This window comes from Lolium rigidum, chromosome 2, assembly GCF_022539505.1.
Source record: "Lolium rigidum isolate FL_2022 chromosome 2, APGP_CSIRO_Lrig_0.1, whole genome shotgun sequence".
NCBI lineage: Eukaryota > Viridiplantae > Streptophyta > Magnoliopsida > Poales > Poaceae > Lolium > Lolium rigidum.
The window spans coordinates 138,071,944-138,098,757 of NC_061509.1; the positions used below are offsets into that span (position 1 = coordinate 138,071,944).

Below are 26,814 nucleotides of genomic sequence, written 5' to 3' on the forward strand. Positions count from 1 at the left end.
GTTCGAGCCGGTTTGTGCGTATCGGGACGTATCCTTCCACGAATACGAGATCCAGCCGGTTTGTGCGTATCGGGACGTATCCTTCCACGAATACGAGTTCGAGCCGGTTGGTGCGTATCTGGACGTATCCTTCCACGAATACGAGATCCAGCCGGTTTGTGCGTATCGGGACGTATCCTTCCACGAATACAAGATCCAGCTGGTTTGTGCGTATCGGGACGTATCCTTCCACAAGAATACGAGTTCGAGCCGGTTGGTGCGTATCTGGACGTATCCTTCCACTCCACGAATACGAGATCGAGATCGAGCCGGTTGCTTCGTTGCGTCAAAGTAACGCGACCGATTCGATTTCCAATTGATTTGAACCGACCCAAATTTGGACGGGTTTCGTTGCGTGAAAGTAAAGCAACCGATTTCGATTCCAATTCCAATTCAGGTCCATATATTCTCAGAATTCCGGGAACCAGATCCAAACTCTGTCTCTGATTCCCCGAGCAACACAGCGCACGAAAACTCCCCGCGCGCGAGCGAAAACGCCCAGCTTTCCTCGAGCCGCCGCCGCCCGCCGCCGTTCGCAAAGCCGCCGCCCGCCGCCATGCCGAGTCGTCGCCGCCGCAACCGCAAGCGCCTCCTCACCTGCGTCGGCGCAGCTTCGGTGGGCGCGCTGCTCTTTTTCGGCGCCCACTCCTCGAGCATCGGCCTCGGCGGCGGTACTTGGCCGCAGCACCAGGACCAGCTCTTCCGGTCGCCGGGGCCACCGCCGCCGGAAACCCTAATGTCGATGCCGCGCCAGACGTCACAGGCCGATCTGTCCTTCGCGCGGCGCCTGTTGCCCAACCGCCACCACTCCCCGCCGCAACTCCGGGAGGATGCCGTCCTCCTCCCAGACCGGGAGGTTCTCGTCCTGTCCGCTGACCCTGCCGTGGGGAACGCCATGTGCGCCTTCCAGGGTGGGGCGTCCTCCCCGGCGCGCGCGCTCGGGAGGCTGCCGGGGCCCGGGCGCCACGCCTACCTCTGCCCCCTGCCCGGCTCAGAGCAGCCGCTCCAACCACCACCCCTGCTGCTTTCATCTTCCCCTTACTCCTCCTCGGCTGCTCCCCCTGCCACTGCCCCTGCCCCTGCCCCTGCCGCGGATTTCCACAAGTTGCTCAATTGGAACGACAGTCTCGTGTTTGATTCCGCCCCTCTCCCCGGAGGCGATCTTCTCCTCTTCGCCAAGGGCACGAACAGCCGCCAAGGGGTCATCAAGACTGCCACTTCCAACATCCAGTGCATCTACACCAGAGACTCCGATGGCACGGTGGCCTCCTCCCCCGCCACCACTTCAGCCCAGCAGGTGATCAGGTGCCCCCCTCCACCGGCTCCTTTAAGTTCCAGCAACCTCCATGTCACAGTAGCCCTCAACGGCCAGGAGCCTTTACCCTCACTTGCCACCTACAATCCACAAAACACTGCCTTGCCTGTGACACGTGAAAGGAAATCGATCTGTGCCTGCACCATGGTTCGAAATGTCGCCAAGTTTCTGCCTGAATGGGTGAGGTACCATGCTGCAGTCGGTGTTGAGAAGTTCTTCCTATACGACAATGCAAGCGAGGATGACCTAGCAGGCCAGGTCTCGAGTTTGAGCTCTGCTGGCATTGATATCTCCACCGTGGCCTGGCCCTGGACGAAAACGCAGGAAGCAGGGCTTTCTCATTGCGCAGCCTCGAATCAACCTTCCTGCGAATGGATGTCATTCATGGACGTAGATGAATTCATCTTTTCACCAAACTGGGATAAGGTTGAGAAGCCTTCCAAATCGTTACTTGAATCGGTTGTCTCGGTTGATCCGGAGGTTGGCCAAATATTCCTCCCCTGCTACGATTTTGGTCCCTCTGGCCAAACAGCACATCCGCCTGAAGGGGTGTGCCAAGGCTACACCTGCCGGCTGACGAGAGCTGAGCGTCACAAATCATTGGTCCGCCTTGACGCGGTGGCAGATTCGCTTGCAAATTCTGTACACCATTTTATACTAAAGCCTGGTTTCGAGAAAGTGTGGACCACTTTGGTTCGCATAAACCACTACAAATATCAAGCTTGGACAGAATTCAAATCGAAGTTCAAACGACGCGTGTCAGCATACGTGGCAGATTGGACAGATCCCGTTAACTTGCAATCCCATGACCGGGCCCCCGGGCTGGGAGTTGATCCTGTTGAACCAGTTGGCTGGGCGGAGAGCTTTTGCGAGCTTAAGGATTATACTATGAAGAAACTAACCGAGAAGTGGTTCGGAATTGGGTCTGGAGGCCGTGGAGCAACAACAAAGTTCAACTCTAACGGTGACATTGCTCCCTCCCCCTCTCTTCCATAGCTTATAGTAGTAATATAAAATAACTAAAGCTAGTATATAAAAAACACTCAACTTGCCAAAAAAATAAAAAATATAGCCCTTAACTTGATTAGTATACACATTTTTACAAAGAATCAAGGCATGCCATTTTTACTGTTTATAACTGCATGTTACAAATGTCATTACTAACATCAGTATGTTCTCCTTGCAGTTTTCTCAGCCATTCACTGTCAGACAGTAATCTGCACTAGTTTTCTTCAAATTGAGCTAGTTTAGGATTTCTGGCCAATGATGATATATTCTGGTTCAGCTGTTGCAAATTGACCACTGCAGCAGTATGCACTGATGCACCATATTTACCTTTTGGTTTTATTGTTTTTTGCCACCTGATGCTCCTTTTGCTGAAAGTGTAAAATCCACAAGGCAGACACATCAGGAATTTGTTTCTCTTTCGACTTTACTTGGTTCAAATGATTAAAAGCAATCAATCTGAGGCGGATCAATTTTTTGCATGGTCTCTTCGACGCAAATGATATAGACGCAAATGATATATATGAATTAATCTAAGGCCTTCTTTTTTCCTGGATGTTCTTTTCTGGTGCAAAGGATATGTGCATGAATCCATCTGAAACTCATCGGCTGGTAGAGCCTTGTGCAGAATAAAATCTGAGGCCAGATGTAGCTTAGCTCTTTTTGTTTCACTTTTGTTGTTTGGGGTTCAGTGCTTGATTCTCTTGTTTTTCTTTTGACTGCACGGTAGTTTCTGGTTTTGCATGAGGTTATTATTGTTTTTTTACAGGTTATTGGCATGCTTCTGTTCGGTTGGCGTCACCTGTTCTTCTGGGTGCAGGTACGGTACATTTGGGAGTTTGAGTGTTCAGTTTTTGTTCTTATTCTGGTTTTTGATCTCTTGACTCATTATTTTGCAGTTGTAGTTTGGTGGGCGCCAGTGGCTGCTGCTGCTGCCGAATATCGATATTTTGGTGGGCTATTTCTTTTTCTAGATGTCTTGGTTGTTCTTCAATATTTTATGGTTGGAGTTTTTTGCGGTTTCTGACAGATTACAATTTTCCCTGAGATCCCACCATCCAAGGAGCTCGTGCTAAAAGGACCTCGCCCTTCTCTTGTGTCGAGGTAATTTTGCAACTGCCCTTCTCTTGTGTTATTGCTGAAAACTTGTGCATGTTTTAAGATCACCCTGCTTTTTTTCTTAAGTGATCCAAGTCTTTGAAGGTCCTTGAGTTTATGGGTTTAACTAAGTTGTGGTTATCAGATCACCTAGTTGCTTCACAGTGCACATTTAGTTACTTTTAAGCATGTTCTGAGTTGCGGGACACACTACATGTACTCCCTCCGTCCCTCCGTCCCGTTTTCGGTTTCACGGTCAAATAAAATCACGTTACGAAACATTTGAAGTTTCCGGTTCCGCCCTCCGTCCCGACAGCTCCACGCCTCCATCCTCTCCGCCGCACCCACTCTGCTCCACCGACGGCACGCGACGCTGCCAGTCTCCCGCCGCCCCTCCCCACGCGGCCGGGTTGCTCCTATCTCCGCCCCTACCTTCCCTCTCCGTGCCGCCCCTCCATGGCCCGCGTCGCCGTCTCTCCATGGCCCGCATCGTCGCCGCCCCTCCATGGTCAAAGCTTGCCTTTTTTATGTCGTCGATCTGCGGGGAAAGAAGATGGCCGATGCGTCGCGGTGGGGAGGGACCTTCCCGTGCTGGAGGCGCTCGATCTGGAGAGCCCAGATCTGCAGCGGCGGTGCTCGACGGTTGCATCAGTGCTGGATCTTCTTCCCGGTGGCTTGGAGAAGCAGGCAGATTGCGGGGAAGATTGCAGGACGGCTCCTACAGCACCGGAGTAGCGGGAGGACGCTGCCTGCGCCTCGGAGCACCGGGCCGCCGTCAACTTCAACTTCTCCGACCAGCACGACGACGACTGCCACCACCTCGACCAGTAAGCCCTTCTTCCCTGAACTGGATGATCAACAATGATGGTTGTCATTATCATTAGGCTGCCCTTGCCCTTTTCAGCTACTTGCTTTAGTTGTTGTGAACTTGTGATGGCAATAGAACCCTTGAGATCAACTGTACACTGGAATGAATTGCAATTTCAACAAATATGGATCATATCCTTAAATCAATAACCATGCTTAATTACTTACAGCTGATGTACCCTTTTGGATGCAGATCACCGAGAATGTGTACAAGGAGCTTGAGCCAAGCACCAAGAAGCTACGGTTCTCACTACCATACCTGCTCCTGGCTTTCCCTGTCTACCTTGTAAGAATCATTGTGCTCTGAATCCTCAAGTCTCAACTGAAAACTGCACTCAATCTGACTTCTCCAATGCTTTAATGTTTGCAGTGGTACAGAAGCCCCGGAAAGAACAGCTCGCACTTCAACCCGAGCAGCGATCTGTTCACCCCCAACGAGAGGCGTGATGTGATCATCTCGACCACTTGTTGGTTCACGGTGATTGCGCTCCTCATCGCAATGGTGTATGTGTTCGGACCGATGCCGGTGCTCAAACTGTATGGTGTCCCATATGCTGTAAGCAACCATGCAGAATCTGCAGCTGTTAACTGTTTTGTTAGTAGTGCTTGCTTTAAGTCACTCGGAGCAACTAAGTGAATGTGGCATCATCTGATGTTCATTTAGAACAGGTGTTTGTGATATGGCTTGATTTGGTGACCAGGGCCTCCCTTGGTATCGCGGCGAGGTACGTGCTATATAAATTCACTTTTTTGTTCAGGAAAGTATACTAATTAATTGCAAGTTTAGTAATAAATGAATAACATAATCTTCTACACATAGTTAATGAGTTATGTGCAGCCTATTCATTCTTCACTTTGTACTTCTTGTCATGGCATAGCTTGTGTACTTGTCTTGCAAATGAACTGGATCGCTTGTATTGCATTGTTGCAGTTAATGAGTAATTGATTTTGCGAAGAATCTCCTTTTCCTTCTTTACTAGTGAAACTGACTGCAGTATATACAGTTGCACAGATTGCCTGTTTGATCAACTATGGTGAATAATTTGATTAGTACTCCATGACCTTACTGTCATCTTTCTGAATAATTTGATGTCAAATTTTGCTTATTACTCCTACTATGTTATGTCAATTATAAGAATCTCTGAGATGTAATGAATTTTGCTACTCAAGTTTTTTTTGCAAGGAGTGTGCCTATTCTTGCCTCTTTGCTCACAAGCTCCTGAATATCTACAATTCGATTACTCCTAATTTGGTCAATATCTTTTCGCAGGCAGTGAAACAAGCAGCGATGTTGGACTCGGTTCAGTTCAGAAAGAAGTTGTTTGTGTAGAAGAGGATGATAATGTGCACCGGAGTACCAATTCAGCCATGAGATGCATGGTAATCTGCACTACTCTAAGTTTCTTTACCGGTGATGTCTCATGCAGTCTGTCAGTACAATATTTTATTTGTTATGAACGTGTCACTCTACAGTAAATAAAATGCAGTGTTGTTCCATATTAAGTTAAAGATGCCAGTGAATTGCTAATGTTGTCAGAACATGCACTTCTTGTTTATTTTTCAAGTTGCATCCTCACGCACGGCACAGAAAGAAACAAACAATTCCAGGTTACTTATGCATGTAACTGTTTACTTATGCATGTTTCTGAACAAAAGTGCAAGTCATATACATCAGTTGAATGCTTGGTCAATAGGTAGAAATTTCAGTAGCTTGTTTCCACTGCTTGCTTGCAACAAATTCAGTTAACAAGGAGTAGGTACTTGTGCTTGCTTTTGCTTCCTTGTGCTTGTGTTGCTTACGACTTTTGCTTGTGCTTGCTTCCGTGTGGCCTGCCCGTCGTAGCATTGCAGGTCTTTTCATTGCCCGCCATCTTTAGCTATGCACCTACCTGCCTACATACCCGCTCTCGGCTCAATAAAGAACAACTAAGCTAGGTGCTAATTCACCTACCATTGCAACACATACCACTTCATCACGACAAGACAAGCAAATAATCTAACAAATAACCATTGTATAGAATTTCAGAATTGACACAAACTTCTATATTTATCTCTTCATTTGACACGAGTTATTTATTTATTTAGTTATAATTCTTAAACATGTACATCTATGTATCACAGGGATGTCAATCACAAACCACTACCTTCATCACCAATAGATTCAATTATTTGACTGACAAATAATAGGATCTATTGAATTTGTATTTTTATAGAATTGTAGGCATGAGTTACACATTGTTTTGCTGTTCTGGGAATCTTTTAGAGTGCTTGTGTATGATGCATGCTCTAAAGTACAGTAATAAGAAAAGAAACCAGCTGAGAGCAGATGGAAGTGACCATAGATTCCACTTTGTTACTACTCCAGTAATAAGAAAAGAAACCCACAGATAGCAGATAGCACTTATTTGTGTTGCCTTGAACAGGAAATGCTTTACAGAAAATGCAAATACAAGTTCATGATTTAAACAACTACTAGCCTGACAATAAAAGCTTTTGTATGAAGCCAAACAACTGTAACAGTGATTTTGCTTAAACTTTTTTGGTGCTTTGGACAGAAATTGAAGAACTAAAGGTAGCGATAACCAATGGGTTCTACCTGCATCTTGGTCTGGAGCATAACCTCCTGTAGGTGGAGTGCAGCTGACTGGTGGAGTGCAATTGAGATCCAACAAAGGTGGAGTGTTATTGAGGTCGAACATAAATGCTGCCATGGTGTGTACTCCTTAGATGGCAGGCCACTTATCTTGTTTTTTCAGTGATGTTGCAGGGTTGTTTGGCCGGAGCCAGAGACGGACATTGCGGAGGCGAGCAGCAACAATTTGTCAGCGGCAGGAGCCTGGAGATACTGGAGCGGAGCTGTCGTGCTGGAGATCGATCGAGGCGATCTTGGAAGAGGATCGAGAAGCAGCAACCAAGTGCTCCTGGGCAGCGAGGAAGAGGATCGAGCGGAGCTGCGCGTGCTGGGGATCCTAGCGACCTGGGGATCGAGGGGACCAAGCGATAACCTGGGGAGGAGAAGCAGAGCCCAGGTCTGGAGGCCAGGAGGAGCACTAGCGACCTGGGGAGGGGAGAAGCGCGACGACCCGGGGATCCCTTCTCAGTGCGCCTCCTGGGCGAGGGATCGTGGAGGCCTGGGCGCGAGGTGGAGTCACCGGCGGAGGGCGAAGGGCGATCGACGGAGGGCGCCTCGATCTGGGAAGAGCGATTCTAAATCTAGGAAGGTACCGATTCAAAATCTAGTAAGGGCAATGTTGTCTTTTTTCCTGTTTTCACCTGGTCGGAAATATTCTCGCAACGTCTTACATTTCTGGACGGAGGGAGTACGTTATTGTTTCAGAGTGCACAATTAGTTGCTTTTTTGAGCATGTTCCAAGTTGCTGGATGCACAACATGTTATTTTACAGTGTGCATTTAGTTGCTTTTTAGCATGTTACAAGTTTCTGCACACACTATATGTAGTTGTTTTGCAGTGAATATGTAGTTGCTTTAACCAGGGATTAGTTGCTTGTCCCATTTTTATTAAGTTTCTTTATTGTTCCCTCTTAAGTTGCCTTTTCATGCATTAGTTACAGGAGGAACTGACATTAGTGGAAGAACTGACATTTGTTGCAGGTCACCATATAGGATGAGTTGTAGTTTGAGGGTTATCCCTATGGATGAGTTCAGCCCGACAACGCACAACTAGATTAATTGCGGGTAGAACTGACATTAGTTGCAGGCATCCTATAGGATGGCTGATTTGCAGTTGAGGGGTATCCTATAGATGAGTTTAGCCTGACAACACGAAACTCGATTAGTTGTAGTCAGAACTGACATTAGTTGCAGGAAAAAACCGACTTTAGTTGGAGGCATCCAATAGGATGAGTTGCACTTGAGGGGTATTTATGGATGAGTTTACCCCAACAACACTGAACTAGATTAGTTGCTTGCAGAATTGACTAGATTAGTTGGAGTTTTTTATGGTTTCTGACGGATTACAATTTCCCCCCGAGATCCCACCATCCAAGGAGCCAGACGCGTGCTAAAAGGGCCTCGCCATTGCTCGTCTTTCCTGATTGCCTGGCAGGATATGCAACTACCTTTTCTTCGGCAACAGGGCATGGAGACTGCAGGGATCTTCTCTGGTTGTTTGGTTAGCTTTGCAACTGAGTTTTGTCCAATCTTTCTGGGAGAATTACACATTCTTTTCTTCCCTATTTCTCTGATTTGTTATTTCTGCAGTTTGATTTCTTGGTTGTTTATGATTGGGAGGAACTGCTATTGTCAGAGAGAGAGGTGTCACCAGTCACCCCCTGCGTTTCTTTGTTCAGCCCTCAGTACACAGGCAAAACTCGGTTATTCTGGATCCTAACCTTGGGCTAACCTCTCTCCTACTCTTGCTCTTTATGTGTGTGTCCTCACTTATTCTTCAGTTTGTTACCTTGCAGCCAGTATTATATTGATACTAAATCCATGATAGGTACGCGATCCCTAATCTCAACGACCTAAAATATTCTTTTGGAATATGAATCGAATAAGCATCACCATGTTTTCCTCCTGTAGGAAAAATATGTAGTATCAATTCCTATTCTACAGTTAAAGAATATGTTGAAATTCAGTTGGCCTACATGCTCCTTAGTGTCCTTAGATCGGTTTGTTTTTCGGGGAGGCCGACCCCATGCTTTCTAGTTTCTGGAGTAGGGGTACTCTAGTTCTTTGATCTTATCTCGGCTAAGCTGTATGCCGCAGCATGTAATAGCGCTTGTGAACCTTGTGGCTTCATTAATTTAAAGTCGGGCATTTCATGTCTGTTATCTAAAAAAACAATCTTAAAAAGGTTAATTTCACTTCTCTGGGCGATTTGTTTTATGCTTTCCCTCCTTTTGCCGATTATGGTAATTCAGTTGTCCACCTAAAAAACTTATACTCTATGCCAGTAGTTCAGACAAGCATTTTATGACCTTTCTTTTGTCGTCCGTGAGGTCGTAATTTGATATTGTGCACCATCCCTCTATTGGTCCCACAATATGTTATATATGTATTTAGAGCTTTGTCTCCTTTTGCTTACAAACTGTTTTATGTAGGTTTGGGCCATACTTCTGCCAGCCAATTATTGCCGGGCTAGGAGAAAATGATCAGCCATTTATATGTACCATGGATTTGTATTGGTGCCAAGTATGTATTAGTTCTCGTCTTTCTGCGACTTTTTTCCTTTGTTACTTCTCAAAAGTCCAATTGATTTGAATTTGTCTGTGTGCTAATGGTTCGTTCACATACTTCGATCTACCATGTGCATGTGTATCGTAGTTATCAGTATTCAGCTTAGGGTTAGTCATAATCCTCAGATATATTTAATCCTAGGTCGAGATTGATTTCTTGTCAAGATTCATCCATTTGCTCCCTATTTCTAATAAGTTACACCAAGAACTGAACAGCGGTCAGTTGTAACTGTAAGATGTATGGAGAGTGCCTTCCCTGAGAAAACATGAATATTGAACCAAGTATTTCAGGAAAACCAAACTAAGGCATAAAAAGCACTAAGAATAAAGAAATCACTTAATATTGGCCTATATATTACTACATAGATGATTTGGAAGGGTTCTCTTGTTTAGGGTTAGCTATGAGCCATACAAAGTTGCATTGTTAATGTAGGCAGTATGCCAACATCTATTTCCGTCTGATATGTACTTTCTTGGAACCACATTGCTTCATGTCGAGTTTCTTGAAACATGATAAATATTGATTGTGTGGATCCTAGTGCTAGCTTTCTTGTCTCGCTATTATATCTGTAGCAGGTAATCTGATTAAAGTGCTTCCTTTATGCAAGGAGCTGGCAAAAGATTTTGTGGTTTCTGGTACTGTTTGAGAATCAGTATATGGTGCTTGTGAGTCCATGTATAAACCAGACATGGTTCGTTTACTTGATTGAGAAATGCCATCCAGAGTGCCATAGTAATTTCCGTTATGTGGTTTTGCACTGTAAATATGACAAATTCTTTGTTCAAATTTTTATTTGGTAAATGAACCCGAAGAACTATTTGAGACAATCTCACAAGCATTGTTGTCTTCTGTTGATCCTGATTGCCCAAGTGGCTGGGGAGGTTATGTTCTCATTGTGTAAGTTCCGCATGTATCTTAAACTTTTACTGTATGCATATTATTATACCAAAAATACACATGTGAGTATGTGAGCATCTTTCTGCTAACTGAATGCTTACCAACTTATTATGTAATTCATTATTTGGGCAGTTGCTGTGCCAAAGTGCACCCCTTAAAATGCTAACCCATTCAAAACGTGTTTGATATTTGAACATCAGGTTTGTTGAACCAACACTGCTTTGTTATTGTGCACAATAACTTAAGTAATTGTGCTTGTGAGCTCAGAGAAGAAGGTGCTTTGTCAGTTCATTTGAAGTTCTTCCTCACATTCTGAAACTTTATTTTCCTGGTTGCAGAACGCCCACTGAAGTTCAGGAGAGAGTGCTCAAGGGAAGGATGGTTCGCAGCACCTGTAGCCCTAGATCACATAGAAGATTATTCCATCATTCGACCTAAAACCTGCGAGGTCCATTTATTTCAGAAAGTAAAGAACCTTTAGCATGGAACATATATATGATTTCTGATTCTGTTCTCTGTCCTACAACTTGGAAACATGACACTGAAGGCACGTGTGCCTGTGTATGTACTTTGTTACATGCGTCCTTGCAAAAATTGTCTGGAAGAATTTCGTTTGCGCTGACTGTCTTGTTTGCTCGTCTGAGGAGGCTTTTGTTTGACGTGGTACTGAACCTGATCATTGCACATGATATGTCCTTGTACTAAGGTTGCCACTCTATGATAATTTGTTAAATTAGATCAATTAAGGTTGGAACTCGTAAGCCGATATGTCAGTAGGCTCCAAAACTGGCAAAATTGCTTCTGATTGCACCGATTCTGATGACCTAACTTAGGCATGTCGTGGCAACTTTGTATATGAAAGAAAAACCTTTTTTTTGTTTTGTTACGGAGTAGGTAATTGTAACGATCACTTTCCTTATCCCATTTTGCGACATAGAAAATGAAATCTCCCACACGAACGGAGATCTTTGTTTGCATCAGCAGATCGGTGTTTTGGCTCGCGGCCTGCATGAATGTCAAACATAAAGGTTAAACTGTAAAAACAAGATGATATGTAATAGTCAGTCGCAGTCGGCTGACATGTACAACCGTGCCTATATCACTGCTTGATCAATTCATACAGGATTTTACACGGCACGCAGAACACTTCCATTGCGCTTTCATATCTCGTTTCCCATGGTAGAGCTAGAGAAGGGAGGCGAAGGCCCAGGAGCTGCAGAGCTCGTGAGTGCCAGCGGCAGAGAGGTGTTTCTCCGGCCGGCCGAGCTTGATCTCATTGCATGGTCGGTGTGGAGGCGCCTCTGCCTGCTGTGCCGGCCGGCGTGTCACTGTCGGCGCAGGCCGAGCAGGAGCCGAGGCAGCTGTTCCGGTGCCACTACTGCCGGCGCCAGTTCTACAGCTTGCTGGCACTTGGTGGGCACCAGAACGCGCACAAGCGTGAGCTCGCAAGGCGCCACGCCGGCGTGCCGCTGGCACTGCAATGAGACGACCGAAGTGTTGCGCACTATGGTGATGGAGATCAAGAGCTGCCAAAGCTTGACTTGACACAGCTGTAACCGCGGTCCGTAGGTACGCATGGAGGCATACGCGTGTGTACTGTGTAGTTAGTTTTCGTTGCTAAAAGGATGGCATGTGAGGAGTATATATAATATGCTAGAACACTTGTGAGGTCATCTTATCAATACTGCAATATTTGCTACTCCCTTCGATCCATAATCCTCGTACATAATGGATCGGAGGGAGCATAAGAAATACTACAGGTTTTTCACAACAACTTGCATAAGTCTAGATATTCGAAGTTAAATATCTACGGGTTTTCTAGTTTTTTTCCAACTCACAATTACCTTAGAGCTCGCTCACGTCCGAAGCCGTTAGATTGTATGTAATCCGTGGGTCATGTGAGTTACACATTGATTGCAACTGTGTTGCAGGTTGCAACTGAGCAAACCGAGAATTAAGATATATTATGGCCGGCCCAGCACTAGTAGTTCCCCTGTATATTCAGATGGCCGGAGGGCCATTTGGGATCAACTTTGGGATGCATGGCGAGACCTCAATGCCTGTAAACCATCGAATTTCTTGTAATTGTCGGGTAACTTAAATCCAAACGGAACCCGAGTTTTACGAACTCGTCGAGTAAAGCAAGGGAGCCCACACATATCCTCCTCATCTACTTCTGGTGAGTGCCGACGTTCTCTTCTTTCTTGTTGTGCTCTATCGACTTGCGCTTGCGTCGTTGTGTCTCTTGCGTCACCTGTCATTGGAGGATCTTGGGTTACTGCGGCGGGTCGCGAACTATTTCGCCTTGGGGCACCTTCGGGTGGTGCGCTTGTACTTGCGAACGGTGTTCCCATGGCCCCAACTCCTGCCATAGCCATGTTGTACAACAGTTCTCTTGGATCTCCAGGAGGTGGCCTGGATGCTAATATGTAAGCCCGAGTCGCCATGTATCCAACTTCCGGTGTTTTGGGGATGATGTTTCCTCTTGTGTCTATCGGCATAAAAGACATGTCGAGGTTTTGGATCAGATGCTCCCGCTTGCCCTCAGGTATATGTTGTAACCAAGATCTTCCTCTATCACGAGCTACTCTATGGTTATCTCCCGAGGTTCCTGATTGTCGACTTTGCTCCGCTCTTCGCCTGCTCGACGCGGAGGCTGCATCTTTCCTTTGCTCAAGTATCACCCATTGTTTTTCCAACTCTCGGCCGAGCACGCGAGTCTATATTGATATGCTTGCAGCACTTCCACCGTGGCTGTGGTGGTCATCGGATCTGTGCCGTTCATGGCTCTTGATGCTCTGTCCCAAGCTGCTTGCGAAAGTGGTAACCTATGGCGAGGTGTAGGCCCGACATACTTGCTTCCCAAACCTCGCGTGAGATCAGCAGGATCGATGTATGGATTTCCCAAATCGTCGAAAGTCTCTGATGTTTCGTCCTCTTGACGACTTGGCTCACTAATCACACAAACTTGATGGTATGTTGGCATTGTATATTCATCTTCGGGGTCGGTGACACCGTCGTAACGATCGGCGAAGACCTCCCAAATAGAAGTGGATATGTCGATGAAGTTGAGGCTATCGATGCTTTCCGAGTCGCTATCCAGATCGGAGTCCGTGAACGACCCGAAAGACATCTCGCCAAACAGATTGGCGAGATCCCCACCGGCGGCGGGCTTGACGCAGCTTGTCGACGAGATTTCCTCATCGCTTGACTTGATTGACGATGATGATCCCGAGAAATCGAAACCAGCCGCTAACGGTCCCGAACGAATCGGTGCCGCTAAACGATGTGATCCCTCTTTCCCGACGCAGAAGTGGAAGCTCCCGAACTTCATTTCCATTGGCTCTTCCAGATAGGTATATGCATCCAAACGGGCGGGAGAGTGAGGAACAAAATCAACAAGACCAGTTTTGATCTGTTTACCTCCGTCCATCGCGTTGCTTGCCACCGAAGATGTCGATGATGTTGAACGTGCCATCGAGATCAGCTCCTTGTCGCCTCTAATCCCCATAGACGACGCCAATTGACAATGTATCGATTTGTCAATGCCTACAGGTTGTAGACTAGGGTTTCGTGAAAAGTAGAGGGCAAGTAGATCTCGAAGGTTTTAGCCGAAAAGGTGCTCGACTGTTAAAAACTAGGGTTGTGTTGACAATGAATCGATACTTTCTTTCTCCCTCGACTCCTCCTTATATAGGAGGCGGAGCCGAGGGTTTCGTGATGCACAAGTTACAGAACACCGGGAGACTCTTTGAGTTCGTCCCGTATAATTACAAGTCTCAATTCCTAATATATCTCTAACTTCCATATCGACGCTTTATTGGGCTTCCGGGCTTCGTAATCTTCGGGTCGTGGGCCTTCAGTAAACCACGGGTACCTTCTTCGGCGGGTCCATTGGGGATGCCTATGTCAGCGGTGTCTATTGCAAGCAGGAGGGCGCGGCGGCAACGGCGATGGTGGCGATCTAGAGGGGTGGGAGTCGGCTCGGGCATGTGTAGGAGGTGGGAAATCGGTGTGTCTGGCTACCTGGCGGAACCCACACTCGTTTTCAGATGTGCCGTGAGGTGTCGGCGCGCTGATTCGCCCTTGACGACGGGGCTGACATGGGGTTGCCAGCGATTCTATTAGCTCGAAAATTAGCCGGTGCCGTTTGGAGCGTACCGGTGTGAGCCTATTTTCCACCGGCCCCAAAATGCTATCGGAGGGCGCGCCGGTGGAGATGCTCTTAGCCTGATTTTGAGCGAGATACCTGGTGATTGATTCCAATTTTTCACGGCCGCGTTATCGTAGCTTGCGACGAATCACGAAATGTCGGGATCCTTACCGTTCACCACCTGGCAAGGATCGACGGCCGAGACCAATACCAGCGCTGAGGAGCCAAGGTACCAGTTTAGCCTTCACCTAGGGTTCTGTTCACTGTCCAATCAAGGGCAGAGTTGTAATTTGCTTGAGCTTGCTGTGTGGTTATAAACAACAAGTGGGGTGGTCGGGAGGATCAAGCAATAAAAAAACCAAATTATTTTCCTGTCTTTATGTCTTTAATTTTATTTCCTTGTTCTTCCTGAGCCGATCGGAGCTCCTACCTATCTCTTCCATGTCCAGGAATTTTGGATCCTGACACCGTGGTATCAGAGCAACGAGCCTCTGCCTATCCCTAACCTCCACCCCATCTTCCACCTCTCACGCCGCCGCCACCAAACCAACCACCCACCCATGCCACCATCCATCATCCGGACTCGTTCCCAGGAGAAGATCGCCATGGAACAAGAAGCAGCAGCCAAGCTCGCCGACGAGGAACAGCAAAGGCGCGAGGAGGAAGCGATCCAAGCAAACCTCCCCCGCGAGGTCCTCAACATCGGCCGCCGCCTGGAGGAACAGAGGTTGGACACCCACGAGGCGCTCAACAACATCCACGCCGAGATCGCGAAGCTGGCGCAGTTGGTCATGGCGACCGCGACGGCAACGACCTCCGCACCACCATTGACGGCACCATCTACCACGCCACCACCGGCCCCAGGTAACCCCGCTTCGGTTTCGGCCCAAAGCCACCACTTTTCGACGCCACCACCACTCCCCTCCTCCGTCCTGTCCCCAATCCTTGAACTGGCGACACCACAATTCTCTACACCACCACCATCCACCATGCCTCCACCTTCCCTTCCACAGTATGGTATGCCCCTACACTTTGGCCACCTCTCCCCACACCAATTACCCCACCCAATTTTCCCCAACAACACCTCCACCATCACCACCCCGGTCTACACAGTCACCAACCCAATTACCTCCTCTATTCCACCAAATTCTACAGAAATGTCCCACCTTTCACAAATCACAAACCCCAACACGCAGCCTCAGTACTACACACAACCCAGCTCGACACCATTACCACACACAAGCTACATACCGACCCATAGCCCCTATTACACATACCAGATTGTTCCACACACTCAATACCCTCCCAACACTTATGCTCCTATCACCCAACCAGTCACCACAATTCAGCCAAACCCCACATACAACCCACCAGCACCAATCAGAGACCGACCGGGCCATAATACCCACCAGGGCACACATGCAGAGGTCCACATACGCACTCCACACATCGAAATTCCACTCTTTTCGGGCGATAATCCTAGGGCTTGGATGCTTGAATGTGATGATCTGTTCAATTTAGCTAACATTCCTACAGAACGAGAGAGCAAAGTGGGGAATTGCTCACATTCGTGGTCGGGCAAAGACTTGGTTAAACGAGTTCCAACCTCAACCTTAAGGCGGTCACCTGGGATGCCCTTTGCCAGGAATTGATTGATCGTTTTCCCGATTCTATCGAGCATCGACCCTATGGACCGGATGCGAGCAAGCTGCAGACAAATCAACACGGTCAACAACTATATTGACACATTTGAGCGAGTGGATGACAAGCAATGAAGAGGAACCTCCCTTACCTCCCGGCTGATTTCTTTGTCGATCGCTTCATCAGTGGTTTGAAGGACAACATTAAGCACCAAGTGTTATGCCAAAAACCAGAGAACTTGCTGTCGGCATATTGGTATGCTCGCCAAAATGAAAAAGCTTTCCTTTCGTCAGTTAGGAGACCACCAAATGCAACGCTGCATCAGCGACCTGTTCCGGATCCTCCACAAGGCCGTCAACTCCAAGCACGAGAAAATCGACCTAGGCCTGCAAATGATAGACCACGAGCTCCTCGAAAATGTTGGTACTGCCCAGATAACTATATGTCAGGACACAACTGTTCGGGAATGCAGCGAGCCATCAACGCAATCACACTGCAAGACGACTCAGATGCTGATATGGATGAGGTTAATGCGATGATAGCAACTGCCGAAGGCACCCAAGAACAACCAGTGCAGGATAAGGAGCCAGATGACAAGGCAATGCAAATATCAGCTGCGGCTTACGCTGGTTTGCCCAGTGATTCCACCATTTCATTGCTGCTCAACATAAAAGGGTCTCATGCCATTGCTCTAGCAGACACAGGGAGTACAAATACATTCATGGACAAGTCATTTGCTCTCAAACACAACATCAAGCTGACGGATATAGCTCCCAGATCAGTTACAGTAGCTGGTGGTGGACAGCTTGCTTGCACTGCTGTTGCTCACGGCTGTCGGTTTTCACTCCAAGGCATGCAACTCGGTACTGATTTCAGAATCCCGGATCTCCGGGAGGCTGACATTATACTAGGTGTTAACTGGTTCAAACAATATAATCCAGTCACTTTTGATTTCATTGAGCGCTCACTGACCATCAGTATAGAGGACAAGCAGCACACGTTCCAAGACCACATCCTCTCGGCCGAAAACTTAATTATCTCGGCTGAGTACTGCAACAAACTGCTGGAGCAAGGTGCCACCGGCTACCTCTTAGTTCCAACCTTGGACGCGACGACAACACATGCACCACAACAGTGCCAGTAACACCTGCAGATTTACAAGAATTGTTGGAAAAATTCCCTGACATCTTCCAGGAACCAAGTGGTCTTCCACCTCCGAGAGCTTGTGACCACAGCATTCCCCTCATACCTGGTGCCAAACCATCCAATATTCGGCATTACCGCATATCTCACTCTCAAAAGGATGCAATTGAGCAGCTCATACAGAAAATGCTCAAAAATTCAGAAATCAGACTCAGCAATAGTCCATTTTCTTCACCAGCCATATTAGTGAAGAAAAAAGACAAATCATGGCGATTATGTGTCGACTACAGGGGACTTAATGAGCTCACTATCAAAAACAAATTCCCCATACCTGTAATATAGGATCTGTTAGATGAGCTCCATGGTGCGACAATATTTTCCAAGCTTGACCTACGATCTGGATATCACCAGATCAGGATGAAACCTCAGGACATCCACAAGACAGCTTTCTCGACACACCTTGGTCACTATGAATATCTGGTCATGCCTTTTGGATTGAGCAACGCGCCTGCAACATTCCAAGAGTTGATGAATTCAATTTTTGCTAAATACATCAAAAGATTTGTCTTGGTCTTTTTCGATGATATCTTGGTGTATAGCAAGACACCTCAAGAACATAGGAGACATCTATGGCTGGTCCTCAAAACCCTACAGCTGCATAACTTGAAGGCCAAGCTTAACAAGTGCACTTTTGGCCAACCTACTGTCGCGTACTTGGGCCATATAATCTCAGCTGACGGTGTGGCTACTGATCCCGAGAAGATCAAGGACATCATCAACTGGCAAGAACCAAAAACCCTGAAGAAGCTTCGTGGTTTCCTTGGTTTAACTGGCTATGACCGCCGTTTCATCAAAGGATATGCTACCATCTGCCAGCCTCTACACCAAGCTCTCAAGAAGGATTCCTTTGTATGGGGAGAAGCACAACAAATAGCCTTCGACACTCTCAAGGACGCTATGACAACACCACCCCTATTGGCCTTACCCAATTTTCAAATACCTTTCATTTTGGAAACAGATGCCTGTGCTACCGGAGTTGGAGCTGTCATCATGCGGGAAGGAAAACCTACGGCATTTTTCGAGTAAAGGACTCGGTCCGATCAACGGTGCCTCGTCAATTTATGAAAAAGAAGCTACGGCCATACTTGCTAGCACTAAAGAAATGGCGCCATTATTTCTTGGGCAACAAATTGATCATAAGAACAGATCAAAGGAGTTTGAAATATGTTGGCAGCCAGAGATTAATTGAAGGGGTGCAACACAAACTCATGCTCAAATTGTTAGAGTTTGACTACCAAATTGAGTATAAGAAGGGGGTAGAAAACACAGCAGCCGATGCCTTATCCCGCCAGTTCCAACAAAATGAGGACAACTCTTGTTCCCTCATCTCTCAGGCGATCCCTGCTTGGATTGAAGATATTTCCCTCTCCTATGAAAAGGATGAAGCCTGTACCAAGCTACTGCAAGAGCTAGCCATAAACAAAGACTCCAACCCCAAATTCTCCCTGCACAATGGCATTCTTCGGTACAAAGGCAAGCTCTATATTGGCCATAACACAGATCTCAGGACAAGACTGTTCCATGCCTTTCATTCATCATCACTGGGAGGCCACTCTGGTAATCGAGTAACACTACACAAGCTAAAGAACCTGTTCTATTGGCCACACCTCAAGAAGTTTGTGCTACAGCAGGTGGCAGAATGTCCAACCTGCCAGATCTCAAAAACCGAAAAGGTCCAATACCCTGGTCTCCTCACTCCTCTGGACATTCCCAAAATGAAGTGGTCTGAAATCAGCATGGATTTCGTTGAGGGATTACCAAAGTCACGAGGTCATAATGTTATCTTGGTGGTAGTCGACCGACTAACCAAGTATGCACACTTCCTACCTTTGGCACACCCTTACACGGCACACAAGGTAGCTTCTTTGTTCATTGACAACATATTCAAGCTGCATGGGCCTCCTTCAGTAATTGTCAGCGACCGAGACACGATTTTCACCAGCATCATATGGAAAGAAATTTTCTCGGCCATGCAAGTTTCTCTGAAGTTCTCTACAACCCATCACCCTGAAACGGATGGCCAGACGGAACGCGTCAATCAATGCCTTGAACAGTATCTTCGCTGCATGGCCTTCAAAGAACCAAAAAAAATGGGCTGACTGGTTGCCAGCGGCTGAGCTTTGGTACAATTGTGCGTATCACACAGCCATCAAAATGTCCCCGTTTGAAGCATTGTATGAATATGCTCCTCCACACATTCAAACTCTGTCCATTCCCTGCAATGTGCAACAAGAAGTCCAAGTCACAATTGCTGAAAAGGATCACATGCTCAAAACCCTCCAGCACAACCTGACACAAGCTCAAAACAGGATGAAGAAGTTTGCTGACATGAAGCGGACAGAAAGAACATTTGAAGTCGGCGACATGGTTTATCTCAAAATGCAGCCCTACAGAGAGACTGCCCTTGGTCTGAGAAACGCTTTGAAGTTAACATCCAAGTGGTATGGCCCATACAGGGTTATGAAGAAGGTTGGTCAAGTTGCTTACCAACTGCAGCTCCCACCCAAAACCCTACTACACGATGTCTTCCATGTGAATCAGCTGAAGAAACACCTGGGCAAACAAGTAGTTCCGAATCCAAACCTGCCCCTGGTGACACCAGATGGTAAGGTAAAGGCTGCCCCTCTCGCTATTCTTGCTCGCCGCCAAGTTCCTCGCAATGCTGGAGCTTATGACATACCTGTGCCCCAATGGCTGATACACTGGGAAAACCTTACGACCGAGGAAGCAACTTGGGAGGATGCCAAATTCATACAGGCAACATTTCCCAATTTCAAGCCTTGAACTCTTGACTTGAGGAGGGAGCCCTGTCAGGATCCTTACCTGTTCACCACCTGGCAAGGATCGACGGCTGAGACCAATACCGCGCGAGGAGCCAAGGTACCGGTTTAGCCTTCACCTAGGGTTCTGTTCACTGTCCAATCAAGGGCAGAGTTGTAATTTGCTTGAGCTTGCTGTGTGGTTATAAACAGCAAGTGGGGTGGTCGGGAGGATCAAGCAATCAAAAAACCAAATTATTTTCCTGTCTTTTATGTCTTTAGTTTTATTTTCTTGTTCTTCCTGAGCCGATCGGAGCTCCTACCTATCTCTTCCATGTCCAGGAATTTCGGATCCTTACACGAAATTCGGGCCCGATTTAGTTGATGTGACGCACGTTTTGCAAAAACCACCTCAACAAATTTCCGACATAACTAGAAGTCCTCGCACTCTCATCCTCGGTCGTTCCTCTTGCTCCACTGGCTCGCTCTCACGCCGCTCAGCCGCCGCCCCGCCCACCTTCGCCCGAATCCGCCATCTTGCTTACCCCCGCTGGGCTGCTGCCGCCTTGCTCCTAGCGCTGGTGCCGCTTGCGAAGAAATCGCCGCCGGGAAAGGTTGGATTTTTGCTTGAACGGGAGGAGCCGCCGCATCAGCTTGTTCGCCATGTCGTCCAGGGGGATCGCGCGCGGCCGCCTCGCCGAGGAGCGAAAGGCCCGGCGGAAGAACCACCACCACGTATGTCTCGATTTCATCCTCCCCCTTCTCCTGGTGTCCCTATCGCAGATGTCGCCTCGCCGACGGCTGATCTGTTTCCTCCTGGTCCTCGCAGGGTTTCGTCGCCAAGCCGGAGACGGTGACCGACGGCACGGTGAACCTCATCCGGAAAGCAAGCGTCCCGCGCCTCGCCGATCGATTGGTTGATTGATTGGTAGTCTCGAATCCCCGGGAACACCCACCTACTGCTCCGCTCGCTTGATTTTGATGCAGTTTGCTTTCGATCCTGGTTAAGCTGCTTTGGTGTGGACCTTGTGAAGCTGCTCAAAAGGTTATGATTGTCCATCTAATGGGACCGTAGGTAATTCATCTATTGATTGATTTCTCGTGTTACTTGTACGTCTCATAAATATACTGGTCCTGAATGTGTTGAGGTCGGACCTGCAGGCGAATGGGGAAACTTGCAATCTTGGCTGCTGTGGAACGGCTACCACGAGCACGACACCGCTGCCGACAGCAAGGCTCCCGGGTAATCCTGTTAATTAACCTGCCAAGAGCCCCTTCTGCAGTTAACTGTTCTTGTAATCCTGCTAATTAACCTGCTAAGAGCCTCTTCTGCAGTTAACTGTTTCTGTAATCCATGAATAACTTTAGGACTGGGCCGTCACGTTAATTCTGGACAGAGAGCCACAGGTGTTTTTAGATGCTTATAGAGACAAAATATAAATGTATGTAACTTGTGTAGCTCAAGTTGGATTTCCAGTTTATTTGCTATGCTGAAATGGATTTCATCTTAGTTTCCTTTGTCTTATAGCATCAAGAATTGCTATCTGATGCAATGTATGTATTCTTAATCAACATGCAGGACCTGGTTCATGAATTGATGGAATTATCGGGGCAGATGACTGAACAACAACTCAATGGCTCAAGTAATATCTGTTGTGATGGAACGAAGATTTCCTCAAGTAGTGATAAATGCCAACAAAGGTCATCATCCCAGAGAGCTCAGTGTATTGGTGACTCAGTTTTTGTTCATCTCACTGACAAATCAACTTATTTCTGTCCTTACCTTTTTGTGGCAGGCCAACTCTTCCAAGCAAGCCACAGCCAGCAGCTAACACTCAGAGAACCAATGCTTCCAGCAAAACAGCAGCAGGCAACAAGAAACCTGGAAAAAGGTCTATCTGGTACTTCCCTCTTCTCCAAAAAGTCGCGCCTTAGCAGCAAGGTATTCTACTATTCTCCCTAGCTAATCACTTTATTTGCAACAAATCTCTTCTCCTTCGAAGACTTACCGTGCTAATTAATCATGATCCCGTTGTGTTTTTGTCTTGGGATCTAGCCATGAAGTTCGCCAAGGAGTACCAGAAGCATATGACCGGCATGGAGGAAGATCTGCATGCTCTGGGGCTGGAGCGCCTCAAAGAAATGATCAAGAAATACCTGCTCTCCACAGGGCCTCGGCGACGAGAGAGACGTCGCCGTCCCAGGAGGTAGCCAGTGCTCCGGGCTAGCCTATATGGTAAATAGTCATGTTAACCTACTCGGGATTCTGTTGTTGCTTAGGTGTTGGCACAAGGAGCAGTCAAGAACTTGGTTGAACATTTTTCCCTTATTTTGGACAATCAAATCGGGGATGAACTCAACCTAAGTGGATCTTGGCATTGGATTCACATTTCATTTTGCGCGGAGTCATCTAAATCGGGCCGGAGGGAGTAGAAAAAGTACAACTTGGTGGAGGAGAAGGAGGAGGTGGCCATGGAGGAATGGAAGTGGAAGACGTGCGTGTTCTCCATCACCTTGGGCATGCCGGTTGCCCTGCTGCTGATGGTCAACATGTGCTGGAGCGCCATTACCGCCGCCCTCGCGCTCGTCGTCCTCGACTTCAAGAATGTCCGATCATGCTCGAGAAGAAAACTAACCAATTGCTTCTGCTTCAGGTCTATATCTTTCTGTCTGCAGTTGAATTGAATTTAAGATTAGCCACACATGTGCAGATTTTACTCTTGTTTACATCATATTAGGAAGAAAAAGTTAGAATGTGTACTACAGCAGATTAAATTTTCCACTGTGCTCTTTCTGACACTAAAATCCACACTCCAATCACCAGTTGCATCTCATAGTAGTTAAAAATTGATTGAAATCTTAACATATCGGTCTAACAAATGGTTAGTTGCAATCCCAGAGATGGTAGTTTGGTGGTGTTTATCTGTACCCTATTGTTGCTTACTGTGGCGTTGCTGCCAAAAAAATTTCAGGTCTCATACCCACTGCTGCGGGGTGTTCATCACCGTCGACGGCTTCAATAAGACCGGCACTCCCAGCGCATTCTGGGAGTTCATGCCTTCATGGAGCCATATGCGTGCATCAACACGCTGACCGGGTAGTCATCCTTTTGTTGGGGATCCTTTTCCTCTCAAGCGTGGCGTCGCATATCCCTACTGGTTAGTTCTTGTCCCTCCCCATTGCTTAAAAAGCATACCCCACTGTAGCTCAGCTTGTCAGGTGACATAATTTAGCTTGGATTGGCTGTGTTATCAAGTCTGAAGCTATTATAGATTGGTAGCAACACTGTCAGGTCCAGAACTTCTTTCGGACCGGCCAGTCGTTAGAAAGAACATTAACAGTTGAACATTTCTTTTCCAAGTCATAATTCATAATTCATGCGTGTCAATATATGCACCACTTATCTGACATACAGAATGCTCTGTATTTTGCTTCAGTCCTGCTACTCGGTGCGCGGGTGGCAGCCTTGGCAGCGCGATCTCCCCCCAGAGTGGAGACCAACATGTGCCTGCTCCTGGCCTAGGTGAGCTCGGTGGCTGGCAGCCTCTCACTCCTGGGCTCGGCGGCCAATCTAATCGTTGGTACGAGGTAATTTTGCAACTTCCTTGTCTTGTGTTATTGCTGAAAACTTGTGCATGTTTTAAGATCACCCTGCTTTTTTTCTTGAGTGATCCAAGTCTTTGAAGGCCCTTGAGTTTATGGTTTTAACTAAGTTGTGGTTATCAGATCACCTAGTTGCTTCACAGTGCACATTTAGTTACTTTTAAGCATGTTCTGAGTTGCGGGACGCACTACATGTACGTAGTTGTTTCAGAGTGCACAATTAGTTGCTTTTTTAGCATGTTCCAAGTTGCTGGACGCACAACATGTTATTTTACAGTGTGCATTTAGTTGCTTTTTAGCATGTTAAAAGTTTGTGCACACACTATATGTAGCTGTTTTGCAGTGAATATGTAGTTGCTTTAACCAGGGATTAGTTGCTTGTCCCATTTTTATTTAGTTTCTTTTTTGTTCCCTCTTAAGTTGCCTTTTCATGCATTAGTTACAGGTGGAACTGACATTAGTGGAAGAACTGACATTTGTTGCAGGTCACCATATAGGATGAGTTGTAGTTTGAGGGTTATCCATATGGATGAGTTCAGCCCGACAACGCACAACTAGATTAATTGCGGGTAGAACTGACATTAGTTGCAGGCATCCTATAGGATGACTGATTTGCAGTTGAGGGGTATCCTATAGATGAGTTTAGCCCGACAACACGAAACTCGATTAGTTGTAGTCAGAACTGACATTAGTTGCAGGAAAAACCGACTTTAGTTGGAGGCATCCAATAGGATGAGTTGCACTTGAGGGGTATTTATGGATGAGTTTACCCCAACAACACTGAACTAGATTAGTTGCTTGCGGAATTGACATTAGTTGCAGGCATCCTATAGGATGAGTTGTAGTTGAGGGGTATTCTTACAGATGTGTTCAGATTGAGAAGACGGAACTACATTAGGTGCAGGCGGAACTGACATTAGTTGCTGGCAGAACTGACTTTAGTTGCAGACATCATATAAGATGAGTTGTAGTTGAGGGGTAGTCCTATAGATGTGTTCATATAAGAAGACGGAACTAGATTAGTTGCAGGCGGAACTGACATTAGTTGCTGGCAGAACTGACTTTAGTTGCAGGCATCATATAAGATGAGTTATAGTTGCGGGGGTATTCTTATAGATGAGTTGAGACCGAAAAAGGTGAGAATTTCCAAGCCCTGGTAACCTGATTTGTAGCAGCACACAATGGGAATGGAGTTAAGAGTACTGATTCATGTGAAAACATGGACAATTGCTGAGAATATGAAGTAAATTTGGACTTATTGAACTGAATTGCTATGAACATTTGTGATTTAAGAAAAATGATGATATTGTGGTGGTTTAGTTTGAAATGTTATCCTCAGATATATAGGTTAATGCCTTTTGTAGTTATGCTGATGCGTTGTGCAATTCTCCTTGTTGTTATGTGTCCTTTATAGGTATTATGGGTTAAATCATATTTTTGATTAGCTGAAATCTGTAGGTGGTTTGTGGCATTGGTGTTATTTTATACATTACCTTCTGTCTTATTACAACCCCTTCTATTTTCTGAATTGTGGAGATGGCTAACATCGTTAGTTCATGATATGTAGGTTTGGGCCATACTTCTGTCAACCAATTATTGCTGGGCTAGGATAAAACGATCGGCCATTTATAGACTGCATTGGTGCCAAGTATGTATAAGGTCCCGTCTTCTCAATATTCCATTTGATTTGGATATGTCTGTGTGCTATGTTGCATCCAGATACTTCCAGTTCCATATACATGATTTCCAATGGGCATGTGTATGATACTGAAGAGTATTCTCTTTATCAGCTTTGGCTCAGTCATAATCCTCACACGTATTTAATCAGCGGTTAAGATGGATTATTTGTCAATTGCCATCCATTTGCTCCTTATTTCTATTAAATTACTCCACGAACTAAAAGATGGCAATGATAACTGTAAGATGTATGTAGAGTGCCTTCCCTGGAAAACATGGATATTAAACATTGAAGTTCATAAAACACCAAACTAGGGCATACAATGCACCAGGAACAAGTAAATGACTTAATATTGGCCTATATATTATAAGGCAAATGATTTGGAAGGGTTGTACTGTTTCAGGGCTGGCCAGGAGCCATACGTCCTGTCTTGTTAATGTAGATACTACCTCCGGTCTAAAATAAGTGTCTCATTTTGTCTAGATACGGATGTATCTAGACACATTTTAGTTATAGACACATCCGTATCTAGAAAAAGTTGAGACACTTATTTTAACACGGAGGGAGTACATGCCAATATCCATTTCCATCTGATCTGTACTTTCCTGGGACTGTAGTGCTTCATGCCATGTCTCTTGTAACGTGATAATATTGATTCTTGTGAACCCTAATGCTGGCTTCTTATTTAGCCAATATCCATTTGGAGTATTATATATGTAGCAGGTAATCTGATCAAAAGTGCTTCCTTTATGCAGGGAACTGGCAAAGGATTCTGTTGTTTCCAGGCACTGCTTCGGATCATTACATGGTGCTCGTGAGTCCATGTATTAACCAGACATGGTTCGTTTACTTACTTGAGAACTGTGTGCATCACCATATGTGATATCATAAAGCTAATACCTTTTGTGGTTAGTAATTTCCGTTATCTGGTTTTGTACTGCAAATTTGACGATTTGTTCAAATTTTTGTTTGGTAAAGGAACCTGAAGAACTGTTTGAGATGATCTCGCAAGCATTGCTGTCTTCTGTTGACCGTGATTGCCTCATTGTGAAAGTTCCACATATCTCAAACTCCTACATATTACTATACCAAAAATATGCATGTGTCAAACTAAAGAACCTCCAGCACGAAAATGATTGTTTGTTCTGTTTTCGCTCCTACCTTTGAAACATGCCACTGAAAGCACATGTGCCTGTGTATGTACTTTGTTACAGCACACCTTTGCAAATATTGATTGGAAGAATTTCATTTGATTGTCATGAGATCATTGCTCATGTGCTTTCGTTTGACCTGATGATACCTCCTGCCAGTATATGACATCATATGCCCTCTATGATAGTTCAGACTGTTTGGTTCA

At 46.2% G+C, this 26,814-nt stretch overlaps 1 protein-coding gene across 15 annotated transcripts; it reads left to right on the forward strand.

Annotated features, from left to right (window-relative positions):
* The first annotated feature begins 710 nt into the window (after nucleotides 1–710).
* On the forward strand, nucleotides 711–26,814 carry LOC124692408 (glycosyltransferase family 92 protein Os08g0121900-like). 15 transcript variants are annotated; one of them, XR_006999501.1, is made up of 13 exons: nucleotides 20,662–20,911; nucleotides 21,006–21,251; nucleotides 21,338–21,419; nucleotides 21,512–21,618; nucleotides 21,756–21,877; nucleotides 21,973–22,118; nucleotides 22,233–22,383; nucleotides 22,457–22,830; nucleotides 23,149–23,334; nucleotides 23,614–23,764; nucleotides 25,347–25,427; nucleotides 26,213–26,297; nucleotides 26,436–26,814. XR_006999501.1 is itself a non-coding variant. In XM_047225781.1 (8 exons), the coding sequence occupies exons 3-7, from the start codon at nucleotides 3,937–3,939 to the stop codon at nucleotides 5,599–5,601; spliced, it is 690 nt and encodes a 229-aa protein (XP_047081737.1). In that variant the 5' UTR covers nucleotides 2,347–3,179; nucleotides 3,259–3,463; nucleotides 3,545–3,936; the 3' UTR covers nucleotides 5,602–5,704; nucleotides 6,880–6,997. The 15 variants fall into 15 exon arrangements, 11 of the variants coding, with proteins under 11 accessions (XP_047081734.1, XP_047081735.1, XP_047081729.1 ...); XR_006999500.1 differs by having other exon boundaries at nucleotides 21,545–21,618; XR_006999502.1 differs by lacking the exon at nucleotides 21,512–21,618 and having other exon boundaries at nucleotides 20,661–20,911; nucleotides 22,241–22,383.

Coding starts and splice junctions, on each gene's coding strand:
- LOC124692408 (XM_047225779.1), top strand. CDS start 776: ATGTCGATGCCGCGCCAGACGTCACAGGCCGATCTGTCCTTCGCGCGG.